This window comes from Amphiprion ocellaris, chromosome 10 (assembly GCF_022539595.1).
Source record: "Amphiprion ocellaris isolate individual 3 ecotype Okinawa chromosome 10, ASM2253959v1, whole genome shotgun sequence".
NCBI lineage: Eukaryota > Metazoa > Chordata > Actinopteri > Pomacentridae > Amphiprion > Amphiprion ocellaris.
This window is the reverse complement of record NC_072775.1, coordinates 10,291,307-10,304,850: the sequence shown is the minus strand read 5'-3', so window position 1 is coordinate 10,304,850 and position 13,544 is coordinate 10,291,307. Positions and strand designations below refer to the sequence as shown.

Below are 13,544 nucleotides of genomic sequence, written 5' to 3'. Positions count from 1 at the left end.
TCCGTTCACTCATAATACTTATCTTTCTATTAAGTTGTAAAGGGTTACTTTCTCTGTATTTAATTCTATAACTCACAACACGACAACTCCAATTCATTAATACATTTATTAAATATAGCCAATGTTACTCAATTCATAGTCAGTCTTGGAATACACTTCATTTTTATTCATGTCATCATTTACAGAGGAAAAAAGGATATCACTGTCAAAAAGGGAAACAAAATAAACAAAAAAAAAGACTACATGGATCAACATTATTAGAGACAAACTTATCTTAATTTCTGAATGTAAGTTCAAAAGCTGGAGTACAAAGTAAAACATTTATGCATTAAGCCGAACAGCTACTGTACCAAAACAAGTCTTCCAGGTCACACGTTCACATCAACCAGGTGTGTTTAACTGCTGGAGATCAACTGCTCTGAAGACACTTACTGAGGAACCACAGTAGATACTGCTGGACACGAAGCATTCTGAATAAGCAGCACACAGAACCACGATGTGGAGCTTTTCTGCAGCAAACTGTTGAGGTTTGAGCACAGGAATGAGAGGTACTGCCAAACAGAGAGGAGAACTGGAATGGCTACTTTTTCATTACATCCATCTCAGAGAAACAAAGGCGAAACAGCTTCCCAACAAAAAGCACAGCCTAACAAGAAAGACCAGAAAATACAGAGATGAACAGACAGACGGTTATAAAAAAATGTACCAACTGCTCAAGGTAAGAAATCTATACAAACTTTACATGAAAAGTCACAAACATTCTGTCTCGTAAAAACAAAGCGTTGAGCAAAGCACTGACTCTGAAAATCCAAAAATACAGAGATCTTCTACATGAGTTATATTACAGGACATCACTGATGTCAGCTGCTTTACACAAACAAACCTGCAGGGGGACTAACCCGTCGGTTTATTTACCTAAACAAACATACGCGAAGACAGAGAAAGAAGTGAGGGAGTGAAAATGTATTTCTGCTGGGTTCTGACACTACTCCTCATCAACAAAGATGAGAAACATACAATCAAAGTGCAACTAAAGAGAGCTAGCGGCTCTTGTTTTTGCCTAATTTGCATCTTTTCGACAACTTAAGCACATAATCGTTTAAAACATGTCCCGTCTCATTATCAAATCCTTAACAGCACACAAATGGCTTGAACAGCAATGACCCATCATTAGATTTTTTTTTCCGTTATAAAATATAAATATCTCTCGCATAAAAAAATATCACAGGTGATTTATTTTCTTTAAAGTACAAATAGAAAAAGAAAATTCTTGGCAAAATTTTGTCAGTCTCCAAAAAGGGAGATGATGAGTAGAAGATGTTTTGTCGGACATGACCTAGTTGTGGTACTTTGGGATGAGCTGAGTGGGGAGTCGATACATGGATGGATGGAGGAACAGGGGCTGAGCTGGGGCCACTGCTGCCCCTCCTGGAGGACCAGCTGCTGATTTTCATTGACCTTAAAGTGAGTCTCTCCTGTGCTCACAGGTCGATCTTCCTCATCCTCCACTCCCCTAAATTACCCACTGGTGGAGAAGTAGCAACAAATTTTCCACCCCAAATCAGAGTCTGTTAGTCAACACTGCTGAGCCGTGCAGCCTTCAGTTCTCCTGCATCCTGGATGGTTCCATCTCGCTTTGGCCTAAAGGTTCTGCCTCCGTCCTGCACCTCTTGGCTGGCCGGTCATGAGCCATCGCTACCGTGTCTCTGTGGTCCAGAAGAGGCTCCAGAGAGCCGTTTCTGTCGTGGCTGGGAGCAGTGGGTTGGCTGCAACCGTTGGAATTGTTGTCTGAAACCAGAGGAGGAGCTTCTGCCAGTGGATGTGATGGACCGTTGGACTGAACTCCCTCAAGTTTGACTTGATTTGCTGGAGGCAACGGAGCGCCATCCACTGGGTGGGTTGAATTGTGGCTTGCGATACCTGTCAGAGAAAAATAAAACCTGAGTGATAAATTACAAATTACAAAAACTGCAGTTCTATCAGGCCACTCAGATCAATGTGGATTTACCAGACCAGATTTAAGATCCTATTACATCTACTGCCTGTAGACACTACGATCCTATTATGACTCTTGAACTTGTTTTATGACACTTATCCAGGATGTTTTCTCCTGACTAGATCCTTGCTTATGTTGCATCAACTCTCAGATGTACGTCTCTTTGGATAAAAGCGTCTGCTGAATGAAATTGTAGAATTGTAGAAGATATTACTCTCAGATTTCAGCCTTTATCTGGATACAACAGGAGGAATGTGATGTAATTTCTGGCACTGACAACTTTCAATAATAATCTCTTTCCCACCAACAAAAACAAGATCAACAATTATGGGTGATGTTGCTGTAGAAGTTACTGAACATAATTGGTCAATGCCGTGAGCACCGTGAAAGAAATCCCTAACATTTCAACTGCAGTATGACGGAGGCAGAAACTTATAAACCGATATCTGAAAACCTTGAAGAAAAACTAAACAGATGGCTATTAATAATATTTTTTAGAACCTTAATCAAAAGGCATGTTATATTTATTCTTTATCTTTAAAATTTGTCTGAGAAAAACTGTAAAAACAGAAAGAGAACAGTTCTTTCAACATGCCATGTGTGACTTTGTTCTGGGAAATTAACCAAATTGAAGCTCTACATCATGATATTCCATCTTTTTTAAAGATATCCCCCAAAATAAACTGTGTGGTCCAATCAGATTTTTTAGCTCCTAGTCACAACCTTGAGACCATTAATAACTCTGCTGCCACCAACCGTCTACTTGTACTTTTTTAAAAAAAGGTTTTCTCTTGAACTGCAGGCTGTGTTTACTCTGGCCTGATAGGAGACGAGTGTGGAAACCATGTACAAAATCTATAGAAGGTAGAATCCCCTTTGTTTCTTCCAGTTATGGCGCTTGGAAAATTACTGTACATGTTGATGGAAGTTTTAACTAAATAATCTGAGGGGTTCAAAATTATTTTTTTCTAACTTATGGCATAATACTGTTATGCTGCACAAAGACCATTTTTGAACTCTCTCTACTTCAACCCATAACTGTGCTGTTTCCATAAAGGTGCAGAAGGTGAAAAAATTGTCATGTTAATAGTAATTAGTTACTTTCATTCCTTGGATAACTGTTTTTTCAAGTACCGTCTAATGCAGAAAATAGAATTGTGTTTTTTTTTCTTGTAAATTGCTGTAGACTCAACTGATAGTTTGATATTATTTTGGTTAAGGGCTGTGTTTATTTGAAAACTGAAATAACCTCTAGTAACTGTGTGTGTGCACTCATACGAGCACTTTGTATCGGCTCACCGTTCTGACTGCTGCTGTCTTCCCTCTCAGAGTGGCTGGTGCTGCTGCTGGAGGTGGTGGGAGGAGGTGAAGCCGCCCTGCTGGATGCTGCGCTCTCCGTCTCATCCAGTAATCTGTCCATGTAGTCTCTGGTGACACACAGCGACACACACTCCGTTACACACGACATTAGCTCTAGATACATTTTTTAAAAGTGTGCAGGTAGATCTTTTGCGTTATCAAACAGTGAGTACAGGTGGGACCTCGTTGAGGTGTAAAACACTCGAAGTAAGCTTCTTGTTTCATTACGTGTACAGTCAATGACAACATGTAGTAGTTAACGGACCACCACCCATGATGTCTTCACGCTGAGGTTGTGTTCCATACAGCAACTTTATCAGTTACACAAAGCTCATGTAATTACTTCCAAATCATTTTTAGAAAAATCTAAATATTCTTATTTTGTAAGAGATTTCATGGAACGGGTCTGAGGAATCTTACAACATGAAAACAGCATGAAAATCCATCCTGACAGACTGCGTTAGTGCCAGTCTTGATTGATTTAATTCTGGCTCAACTTCTGTTGTTTCTGTGGCTGGTCTAACTGTTCTGTCTTGGCAGAATGTTATTATACTACACCTATAATGCACAGAATGGGAATAAGAAATGAAAAACAAAAAACTAAACATTTTCATCAGTAGTTTTGATCTTTGTAGCCACAAATTTCTTACTGAAATACCACAAACAACAAATACATCAACCTGAAACATCAATACTAATTTTTCCATTAATAGTTTTGTATGAGCAATGTTTTTCACAATGGCACGTTTTCTGTATTTAAAAAAAAAAAAAAAAAAAAAAAGACTTACGTGACACCAGGGTGAAGGTTGTATTTCCTTTTCCCAAGTCTGGTTTGCTGTGCAAAGAAATCATAACGCTCAGACTTCTTCCACATGTAATAAAAGGCCACACATTCTCCTACAGACCTAGTTCTCACCTGAAAGATTTAATTCAGCAGACATGAAATAACCATTATTACCATCGTCTGAAGAGATCACTTCAGTGCAAATTCAAATAAAAGACAAGTCAAATTTCAGTTTTGACAAAGGTTAAATGATCTACAGTCATTTTAACATTTAAAAAACAGAGAAATTTGATTTGTCTCAAAAAGCAGCAAAGTCAAGCAGATTCCAAACCTTAGCAACAACCAGTTAATAATAAACACATTAACACAGATGTCAAATTAATGTTGTGGGTATCAAAATTATGTAAGTGCAATAAATGTATGATCAGAAATGTTAATATTTAAACATTTCTCTTACCTTGTTGGCCTGTATTAAATGAAAGTCTTTGCCATAAGCTTTTAGTCCTTGTTCAAAATTTCTACATTCTTCTTCAGTCCAGACAGATAATTCCTCTGTAGCAGAGAAGGTCAGTGTTAATGTTACATCTGTATTAAAATCTTTATAGGATAAAACTATTAAACTACTAAACCAAAGCAAAATGTCTTAGCAAAGTCTGCTTACCTCTGGCTGCTTTTACATTAAATCTTAGTCTTCTTAAAGCTTCCTCTGTGTCAAAGTCACATTTCACTAGTTCATACAATGCCTACAGGGAAAGAAGTAGGTTTAGATTAGTCGTGTAAACAGTTAAACATATGATACACCAATTCATGTGTGATTTATTACAAACTTCAGATGTGTTGCTCTCACCTGTTCGTTATCTTTGATATGGGATCCCTCTGGGATTGCATCCACTCCTTTCTCATCCCCCGTTCTCCTCGACGCTTCTGTCAAGAACTCCACAACTTTCCCTTCAGGAAGACACTCAGGGTTCCACAACAACTGGTCATCGTTTTCATACACTAAAGGATGAGTTCAAACAAAAGAGCAATAAGAAATCACCTTTGTATCCACTAGAACTCACATGCAGATGTAAACAAACCACCAGCTTACCTTTCTCATTGTCTTTATATTTACACAGGCCAACAGGAGTTTCTGCCTGATACATGGAACCCACCATGATCTCCTGTTGTGGGAAAATGATATATCACTTATTAATTTATTGCAAATAAGAAACTTGCTTGCACCATTCATTAGAACATGAATACACAAAGCCATTTCTGGACAAATTTGGATTTCTCTGAATATATTTTTCTGTTCTGTTGTAAAAGTTCCCTCTGAGAAGTTCAGTTTAATATTTATGCAGTCTCACAGTATAATTTTGAACACCAGAGATCCAGCCAAATTTGACAGCTGCGTATTTCTAGATGTCTGAAGGACTTAGTTTTTTCAACATGAAAACTGATATAAATAAGACATGGCTTGTATATAAAGTTCTGTCATAATTTAGTGTTTAAAACTAACCGTCCTGTTTTTGGTCGTTCAGGATTCAGGTATTTGACAGTGTAGCACAAATTCAGCTGTAATCTCACAGCACAAATGTCTTGTCAACAACATACCTTTTTCCAGTCTTCAGATGGAACATAGTCCTCATCCTCATCTGACTCCTCCTCTGCATCATTATTACCTGAGGCACAAGGCGAGATCTGCTTAACCCTCAAAACCTCATTAAAAATTTTAAATCCATCACCATGTAAAGTTGCAATAAGAGAAAAGACACGAAAAAAAAAAAGACAGTGCATACTTTCAAAGTACTTTAGTTTCTGGGGACGAATAAGTTCTGCTGTGCCAAGCGACCGGACTGAGCGTGTGCGACCCTCAGAAGTTGACTGGGCTTCACCCGCCTGACCTGATGAATTCTTTACATCCTCACCCTGAAATCACACAAAAAATAGAAGCAATGCTGACATTAGGTAAACAATGATCACATCCACTACTTTCAGTTCAGTTTAACTCACTTTATACAGTAAGATCGAGACCTTTCACAAGATGAAGAGCTGAAGATACAAATGCTGATTCTTTTTTTTTTTTTTATATCACAGATCACTGTTAGTGAGTACAAGTGATTCCACTCTTTAATGCAAAGCCATTCATTTGTGCTCCCTTTTCAACCAACAATTCTGACTTGGGCATCAATTCTCAGGACAGTCTCTGGCTCTTACTGTCAAAACTGAAAATGGAGTTACCTATTTGTATAAACTTTATTTTTTCAACCAACTTATTTATTGCCAATGTTTACATTTAATGCAAGTTCCACATGATAACTTGTTGACTGACTGCACAGTGTGAGCAGAGAAGTTGTGGGTTCTGGCACTCTGTGAGTCAACACGTCATACAAGATAAAAAAAAAAAAGAAAACTACCAGCATGTTATAGTTGTATACCATATAGTATACCCTAAGTATAGTAGTAGCTGTCAGACCGTCAGGTAACAATGGGTGCGCTGGTACCATGTTTCAGGTGGAGCTCATGCTTTAAATGTTTTGTTTGTGAGGTACAAAGACATACTGACATTTAAGTTTATGGAAAAAAATCACTCTCAATATGCCAATAAAAACACCAAAGTACCTCATTTCTTTTTAGTTCGCCAGTGCTTCTGCTGCTCTCATCATTATCGAGGTCCTCTTCCTCATCCTCTTCCTCGTCATCCTCTTCTTCCTCGGGTTCTTCCTCTTCCTCCTCATCCTCATCTGCTGGCGATCTGCCCCCATAACCGTAGAGACTCAGCAGCTCATGAATGGGCATCTCACCCTCCTAATAAAACAAAAGTGACATTGTTTTCTAAATTGTAAAAAAAAGTAGTTATTATTTGAACAATTTGATGTTGATCACAAATTTCAGTGTCACAATCAGATTTCCAATAGGACTGAACAATCTGGGAAAATGTCTAATCGCAGTAATAGTGGCAGATTTTGTAACTGCAATTTCATTTGATATATCATTTTATAAAAGTCAACCTTTAGTTCAACATTAACTAGTAACAAATTACAACATTTAAAAGCATTACCACACGACGCAGAATTTCTCTTGGTGAGAAATTCTGCTTAATGTATTTCCTAAACTTCAGCCTTTGCAATTTGCAGGTTCAGGGTCTTGATCTGGTGACTTTATTTCAGGCCAGTGACTCAGAACCTTAACCTCAGCTTGGCACACTTCAAGGTTTTACTTGCTTTCTTTATTTAATGTGAATCAAGGTATTTATTTATACATGTAAAAGTATTTATTTATGGTTTTCATTATTGTAATAAAATTAAAATGATCACCCGTGTACCTTGATAAATAGACTAAATTGGTTGAAGTAAAATGAAACTTTTTCCTTTATTAGAAACAGGACATTAAAATGACTTATAATTACCAACAGAACGCAATGAAACATTTCATTGTGAGATATTTTTTAGCTTTATCAACCAGCCCTACTACTAGACACACCATGCTTTCTGACAGCTGCACTGTGCCCTCATGCAGTCCCATTTTTGGCATTTGGGAACCAATTTAAAACAGCAGAAGACATAAATCATTATTCTCATGTTATCTCAGAATTAGAACCAACCATTATTATATATTAGAAAACCTGACACTAACCCGTGCAAGATCTTCAATCTCATTGGCGTTGGTCTCATCTGCTGCCTCCAACATTTCTTCTTCCTCCAGCGTTCGTTCATCGTCAAAGTCATGGACGAGCATGTCAGCTGATGGATCGAAATCATGGTCGTCGGAACCTGCTGAACCTCCTAGAAAATTAACCACAAATAGAGACACTGAAAATTTAGAATGTAAACATAGTGATATAAAATGTCTGTGGGAGGAAATTATAAACAAATGCAATTAAGATACAGTCAGTATCTTTGTTTATATATATATATATACATGAATTACAGACATTACAAATTCATTCTTAAATTGTTTTTAGAATTCATTGAACCCTTTTTAAGGAGTATTTAGCTTGGGTATATCTGGGGCAACGATTACTAAAAATCAAAGAACTTCATCACACTAATGCAGAGATCCTCAAATCTAATATTATCAAATGCTCATGTAATTCGAAGTTTTATTTCATGTGAGGGTAAGTTTTTTTAAACTATAGCACATCTGTTCTGACAATAAGTGGGAGCTTGTTCCACAGTGAATGTATTACCCTGCTTGCTATGACTGTGGGGATTTTAACAGCAATTGATTGTCTGATTTGAGGTGCAGAAAAAAAGATCAGCAGTTCTGAGATGTAGAGCAGAGCCCGACTATGAAGACGTCTAAAAGTATTAAACGGAATCTTAAACTGAATTTCATAAGGAATCCATTGTAATTCTCTTAGAATTGGAATAATATGTTCTCTACGTTGAGCGTTTGTAAGCAGTTGTGCAATAACCAGCATTGTTTAGGCAAGTGAGTGACAAGTTGCATAAAATGAGGGTGTGATTGAATTGTTGAGGCATGTTTTTGGAGAGCACTGATATCATGAAATGCAAATTGTACATAACAAGATTGAAGATTCCTAATGATAGCATAATCAATATAATCTCAATAAAATCTGATTTAATCATCCATCCTTAGCCTGAATATATTCCAACAATACAGTATATTTAGGTTTGACTTGTGGTTACAAAAATAGCATTCTTTAGTTTTTAAATAATCATGATTAAAAATAGATTTTACTATGATGGAAGATCAAACTGGGTGTAAACAAACCATCAGAAAACGCTTAACAATGTATTCACTTTTTCTTAATATTTAAGAAATGAACTGTATTTCATTTAAGCTTGAACAACAGACCTCAAAGCTATAAAATCGTCTAAACAGAAAGGCTCCAACTATATGTAAGTTACCTGGGCTAGCATTCCCGAGGGAGGGCTGAAAAAAAACACAAAAAAGAGGAGCATAAATAAAGTTGAAGAACAGCTTCAGATGCCAACATCTCATTAGAAGAGCCTCAGAAACTACTTATGACCTGCGTATAACATGACATGCTCAAGTTACTCCGGTAGAGGAAGATAAACGGGAGTTCAGAAAAAGCGCGCCCGACCCTGTGCCCTAAAAGCTGCCTCTAGTCCGGCAAGAAAAGAAACAAAGAATACCGTAACCGTATCCGGCGGAAAAATAGGAAGCAGCTCGGTAGCGACAATATCACAGGTACAGCTCTTAATTCAGCCACAGTAAGCTGCACTAGCCGAGTACTTGCTAGGTTAATTCTCCCAACTCGCTCACTCACTGCAAGTTACAAGCTAGTTAATTCTCCTTTATGCTGTGTATTTACGCTAACGCGTCCAAGTTGAGCTTGGTACCAACTGCCTGCAAAAAATGACTAGAAAACAACACAGAAAATGTCAGAGGCAGGAAAGCCCCGCTACGTATCCGATTAAAGACGTTAACACGCACAGTGAAGTATTCTTGAACAAAACCGCGAAGTAACATCGCTAACGCCGCAGCTACCTTCCGTCGGGGCTAGCCGAGCTAACGCTAGCTAAACCCGAAGTTTACTAAACATGCTTGAGTCAAGAAATGTTTGTTGTTTAGCAACGCAAACTGCTCGTACTTAATTTCGCGCGTGAAAGCTATAACACGCAAACGATGTACACATTCGACTGGACTAACTATCCCGCAGTATACATTTATTTTTTCCGAATATTTATTTCACTTTCTTACCTCCGCCATGTTTGCAATCCTGCAGGGTCACGTCAGGGGTCAGCGGCGGTTCCCGGATGTAGAGCCCCGCCCACCTGCAGTACAGAGCGTGATGCTTCAGACTGCAGGCTGCAGAGAGGCACTGATCTGTCTCCTAATAACGACATTTAAAGCTTTACTCACACATATGAATTAGATCGTTTTAGACATATTGTTTAGACTTAAAATTAGATAGTTATTTAGAAAGAAATATGTATATGTGGAACTTTCTATGTCGTTTTAAGTTGCCTAAATGCATTGATGTTAGTTCCTCTTGTAAGACATTTATTGCAGCAGAAATACTGATCCACTGATATTTAGAGCGTATAAGAACATACATATTCCTAAAGTTTTATATACAAGTTCAGGCTTTCAGTTTTATTCATAACACTGGCCCTTCAACCATTTGTTCCTGAAAAGAGCCCTCTGAAAAATGAAGAAGAATCTAATCAAAGATGTCAAGTTCATGGAATATGACTTTGTACTTTATTGTCATCACTCCAGATGTGCTCAGACCTTTTTACATAACTGTATAACTTGTGCAACAAATCACAACAGTGCCGTATATGAAACGTATTGTGCAACAAATCTATCAAAGTGATGTTATGAACATAGATTTATGCAATCTTTTGTTCTGAAAGTCCCAGCAGATATTTGCACTAGAAAAGCCCAGAAAGCAGGTAAGGTTCCTACAGCACTGACTAACAAAACCTCCAAGTTCTATTAATGTTTAAAGAAAATGTTTAGCCTAATCTACAAAGAATATATTCTATCTATCTGTCTGTCTGTCTGTCTGTCTGTCTGTCTGTCTGTCTGTCTGTCTATCTATCTATCTATCTATCTATCTATCTATCTATCTATCTATCTATCTATCTATCTATCTATCTATCTATCTATCTATCTATCTATCTATCTATCTATCTATCTATCTATCTATCTATCTGTCTGTCTATCCAGATATGTGTGTGATGGATCATCGCTGTCAACAAGACTTCAATCTTCAAAATTTTAATAGAATGAAGTGATTTAAGTTTCCATGCTAGCACAAATAAAACAAAAAAAAACCACCATGATTTTTGGATAATAATTCTTGTTTTATCACTTTATACATGGCATAACATAAACCTTTAACAGCAGAAAGTAACCATGACAAATGTGTGACTAAAGTAACTGTTTGGTTCAGTGTGTCTATTATTTACTCAAAGTAAACAGCGTAAACAGTCGCCACACCAAACAGAGATCTGTTCTTGAAAGAATATGAGGCTGTGGTGTCGTTAGATTTGTCCCACAGACAGCGGCTGTCCATTTGCATGCTCTGCCCGGTGATCTGGCCGATGTGGACCAAGATGATGATTTTATATCTGGGGATCATTAAGTCCTTCACACGGGCCCTAATCACCTAGGAGGAGAATGAGCCTGAATAAGGCAAGAATTTAAGTGCATTCAGAAAGAGATACATTTATTTTTATTTACCTCACATATTGTTTTTGTCATTTTTTGAGACCACTCTCCTTCATATCTCTCCTCTTGGAGGTAACTGGTGAGGACATCCTCCAGTATGTCTGTGACCGCAGCGACAGAGAAGCGCTTATAAGGCCCTGTGGTCCAAAGAACATAAAACAACAATCACATGATGAATAAAACTAACTTCATGTGTGATATTTTGGATAGCAGGGTTAAAAAAGTGATGCATCTTAAACTCAAATAATAATACGATTTTGTCTCAGCTCGTATTCTAGATTAACCAGATTCAAGATTCAAGACCTTTATTTATCACAAACACAATTATACATAGTATAATGCGCAGTGAAATGTATTGTGCACCTGTTCCAGACCTAAACAATAAGAATAAAATACAACCAGTTGCACATATAGTATTTTGGCAGTTTAAGGACAACATTTTACCTCTAAACATGCAATTTTTGGAGTCATATTAAAGTATAGACTTAAACTAGTCAAATTAAATAAATTCATATTGGAGCCCAAATGTGACGTTTTAGATGCACTGCACCTGTGCTGTTGTGTGTAGCTTGTGCTGCTGTTGTGGTGCATTAAGGTGAGTGTTATCTCACCCATCTGGTACGTATTCTCCATTGTTATCGCCATCCGAGTATTGTCATCATGGTGCAGTTCGTCTAAACACGACACGGTGCTTATAGAGCTGAAAGACAAATGCCAAGATAAGACGCCTCCACATAAATAGTAATTTAAACATACTGCACTAGGTTTCTGATTAGCAGTCATAACCTGTGGCAGATATGATTAGTAAAAAACCGTTGACAAAAATGCAAGAACAAAGCTGGATATGAGTTAATATTCTCTGCAAATTGTACTCACTCCTTTGTCCTGACAGTTGAATCTTTTCGTCTGGCTGCAATGTTTTTTTTTTGGACTCTCTCTTTGACCAGACTCCACATCCCAGCTTTTCCTGCCATTAGCTTGCGTGAAAACCCAAATAAATTAACATGTACTCAAATGTCTGCAGTTGTATGTATAGTGGATTACTACAGTAACTTTGAGATTAACAATGTGCAGAGGTTTTGGAGAGTAAAAGTGAGGAAAATAATGAATGATTTAATAGTTTTTAGGTGTCATGAAATTTCATAGGAAGTACACTAAACAAATGAACAAAAAATACTCAAAAAGTACCTAAGACCGTTTCACAAAACTAGCAAACATTTAAGCGCTACAAACGTTACAAGCTTGTAAGTTAACTGAGAGCCGCGTTAGCTCCTTTAAATCAAATATATTTGTGTTTAGGCTAACTGGACACAGAACAGAGGCTCAGTAGACAGTAAGTACAATTTTAGAGGACATTTTTTTCACAATGGGTGAAACAAAAATAACACTGAGTCAAATTTGACCCATTTTACCGGTTTCAGGAGATCTCGAACCGAGTTGAACTAACTGACCCCCAGAGCTTGGTGTTGCCATGGTAACACGAACAGGTAGTGGGAGGGGTTTCTGCGCCGCTTGCTGAAATCTCGCGAGATGTACAAAAAGTAAACACAAGATACTGTATTATACGTATCCTATACAGTTTTCTTAATGAGTTTTGGATTTCGAGGTATTTTTGCCTCACTCGACTTCAACAGGGACAGTGATCATTTAAACAGTGATAGGAAATTCAATTTAGAAATGTTGGGAAAAAATATTATTAGCTCTTTGGACCATTTGCTATGTTTGAGGTACTGACAACATGCTAAACAGTGAAGCAGATGGTCAGCTGTCATTTCTTTTCAGTATTAAATTCGATTGCATTATGCAATCCTTACTCTGTCTGCTGATAAAGACTGTGAGATGTGTTTGACAGTTCTTGAAAAAGCAAGTAGGGGGATCTTGTGTTGTTCTGTTTTTTTTTGTTTTTTTTTTATAACATCCTAATAATTATTGGTTAACTCATTACTGGCCTGGTCAGTTATCAGATCCAGTCTTCAGCATTTTTATGATTATTGGAACAGTTATTTTTGGAAAAATTAACACTTTACATCTTATCAGTGATAGTCTATTAGCACTGAAGGATAAATGTTGAAAAGTTCTCTTTGATTTAACATATGTAAAGCATGAATAAAAGAAAGGCTTTTAAATGTGTTGTAGTTAACGTTCTTCCAAAATTTTCACTTCTACTGCAAATGTAGATCAGTTCCAAATATCAGCTATTGCTCTACGTTCATAGCAAAACTGTGGATTTACATTTAAGGTCATTTTACATTG

The 13,544-nt window shown here is 37.3% G+C and overlaps 2 protein-coding genes across 3 annotated transcripts; both read right to left on the bottom strand.

Annotated features, from left to right (window-relative positions):
• Positions 1–87: 87 nt before the first annotated feature.
• On the bottom strand, positions 88–9,924 carry mier1b (mesoderm induction early response 1b, transcriptional regulator). Of its 2 annotated transcripts, XM_023297460.3 has the most exons (13): positions 9,813–9,924; positions 8,996–9,020; positions 7,758–7,906; positions 6,744–6,929; positions 5,921–6,050; positions 5,736–5,803; positions 5,230–5,302; positions 4,987–5,138; positions 4,801–4,882; positions 4,597–4,691; positions 4,144–4,271; positions 3,296–3,423; positions 88–1,920 (listed from the first exon to the last, which is right to left on the bottom strand). In XM_023297460.3, exons 1-13 carry the CDS (start codon positions 9,819–9,821, stop codon positions 1,601–1,603), a joined length of 1,545 nt encoding a protein of 514 aa, XP_023153228.2. In that variant the 5' UTR covers positions 9,822–9,924; the 3' UTR covers positions 88–1,600. The 2 variants fall into 2 exon arrangements, with proteins under 2 accessions (XP_023153228.2, XP_035798636.2); XM_035942743.2 differs by lacking the exon at positions 9,813–9,924 and having other exon boundaries at positions 4,144–4,190.
• A 237-nt stretch (positions 9,925–10,161) lies between these two features.
• dynlt5 (dynein light chain Tctex-type family member 5) lies at positions 10,162–13,427 on the bottom strand. The gene is made up of 5 exons (XM_023297724.3): positions 12,704–13,427; positions 12,168–12,268; positions 11,903–11,991; positions 11,304–11,428; positions 10,162–11,229 (listed from the first exon to the last, which is right to left on the bottom strand). Exons 2-5 carry the CDS (start codon positions 12,263–12,265, stop codon positions 11,026–11,028), a joined length of 516 nt encoding a protein of 171 aa, XP_023153492.1. The 5' UTR covers positions 12,266–12,268; positions 12,704–13,427; the 3' UTR covers positions 10,162–11,025.
• Between the last annotated feature and the right edge of the window lie 117 nt (positions 13,428–13,544).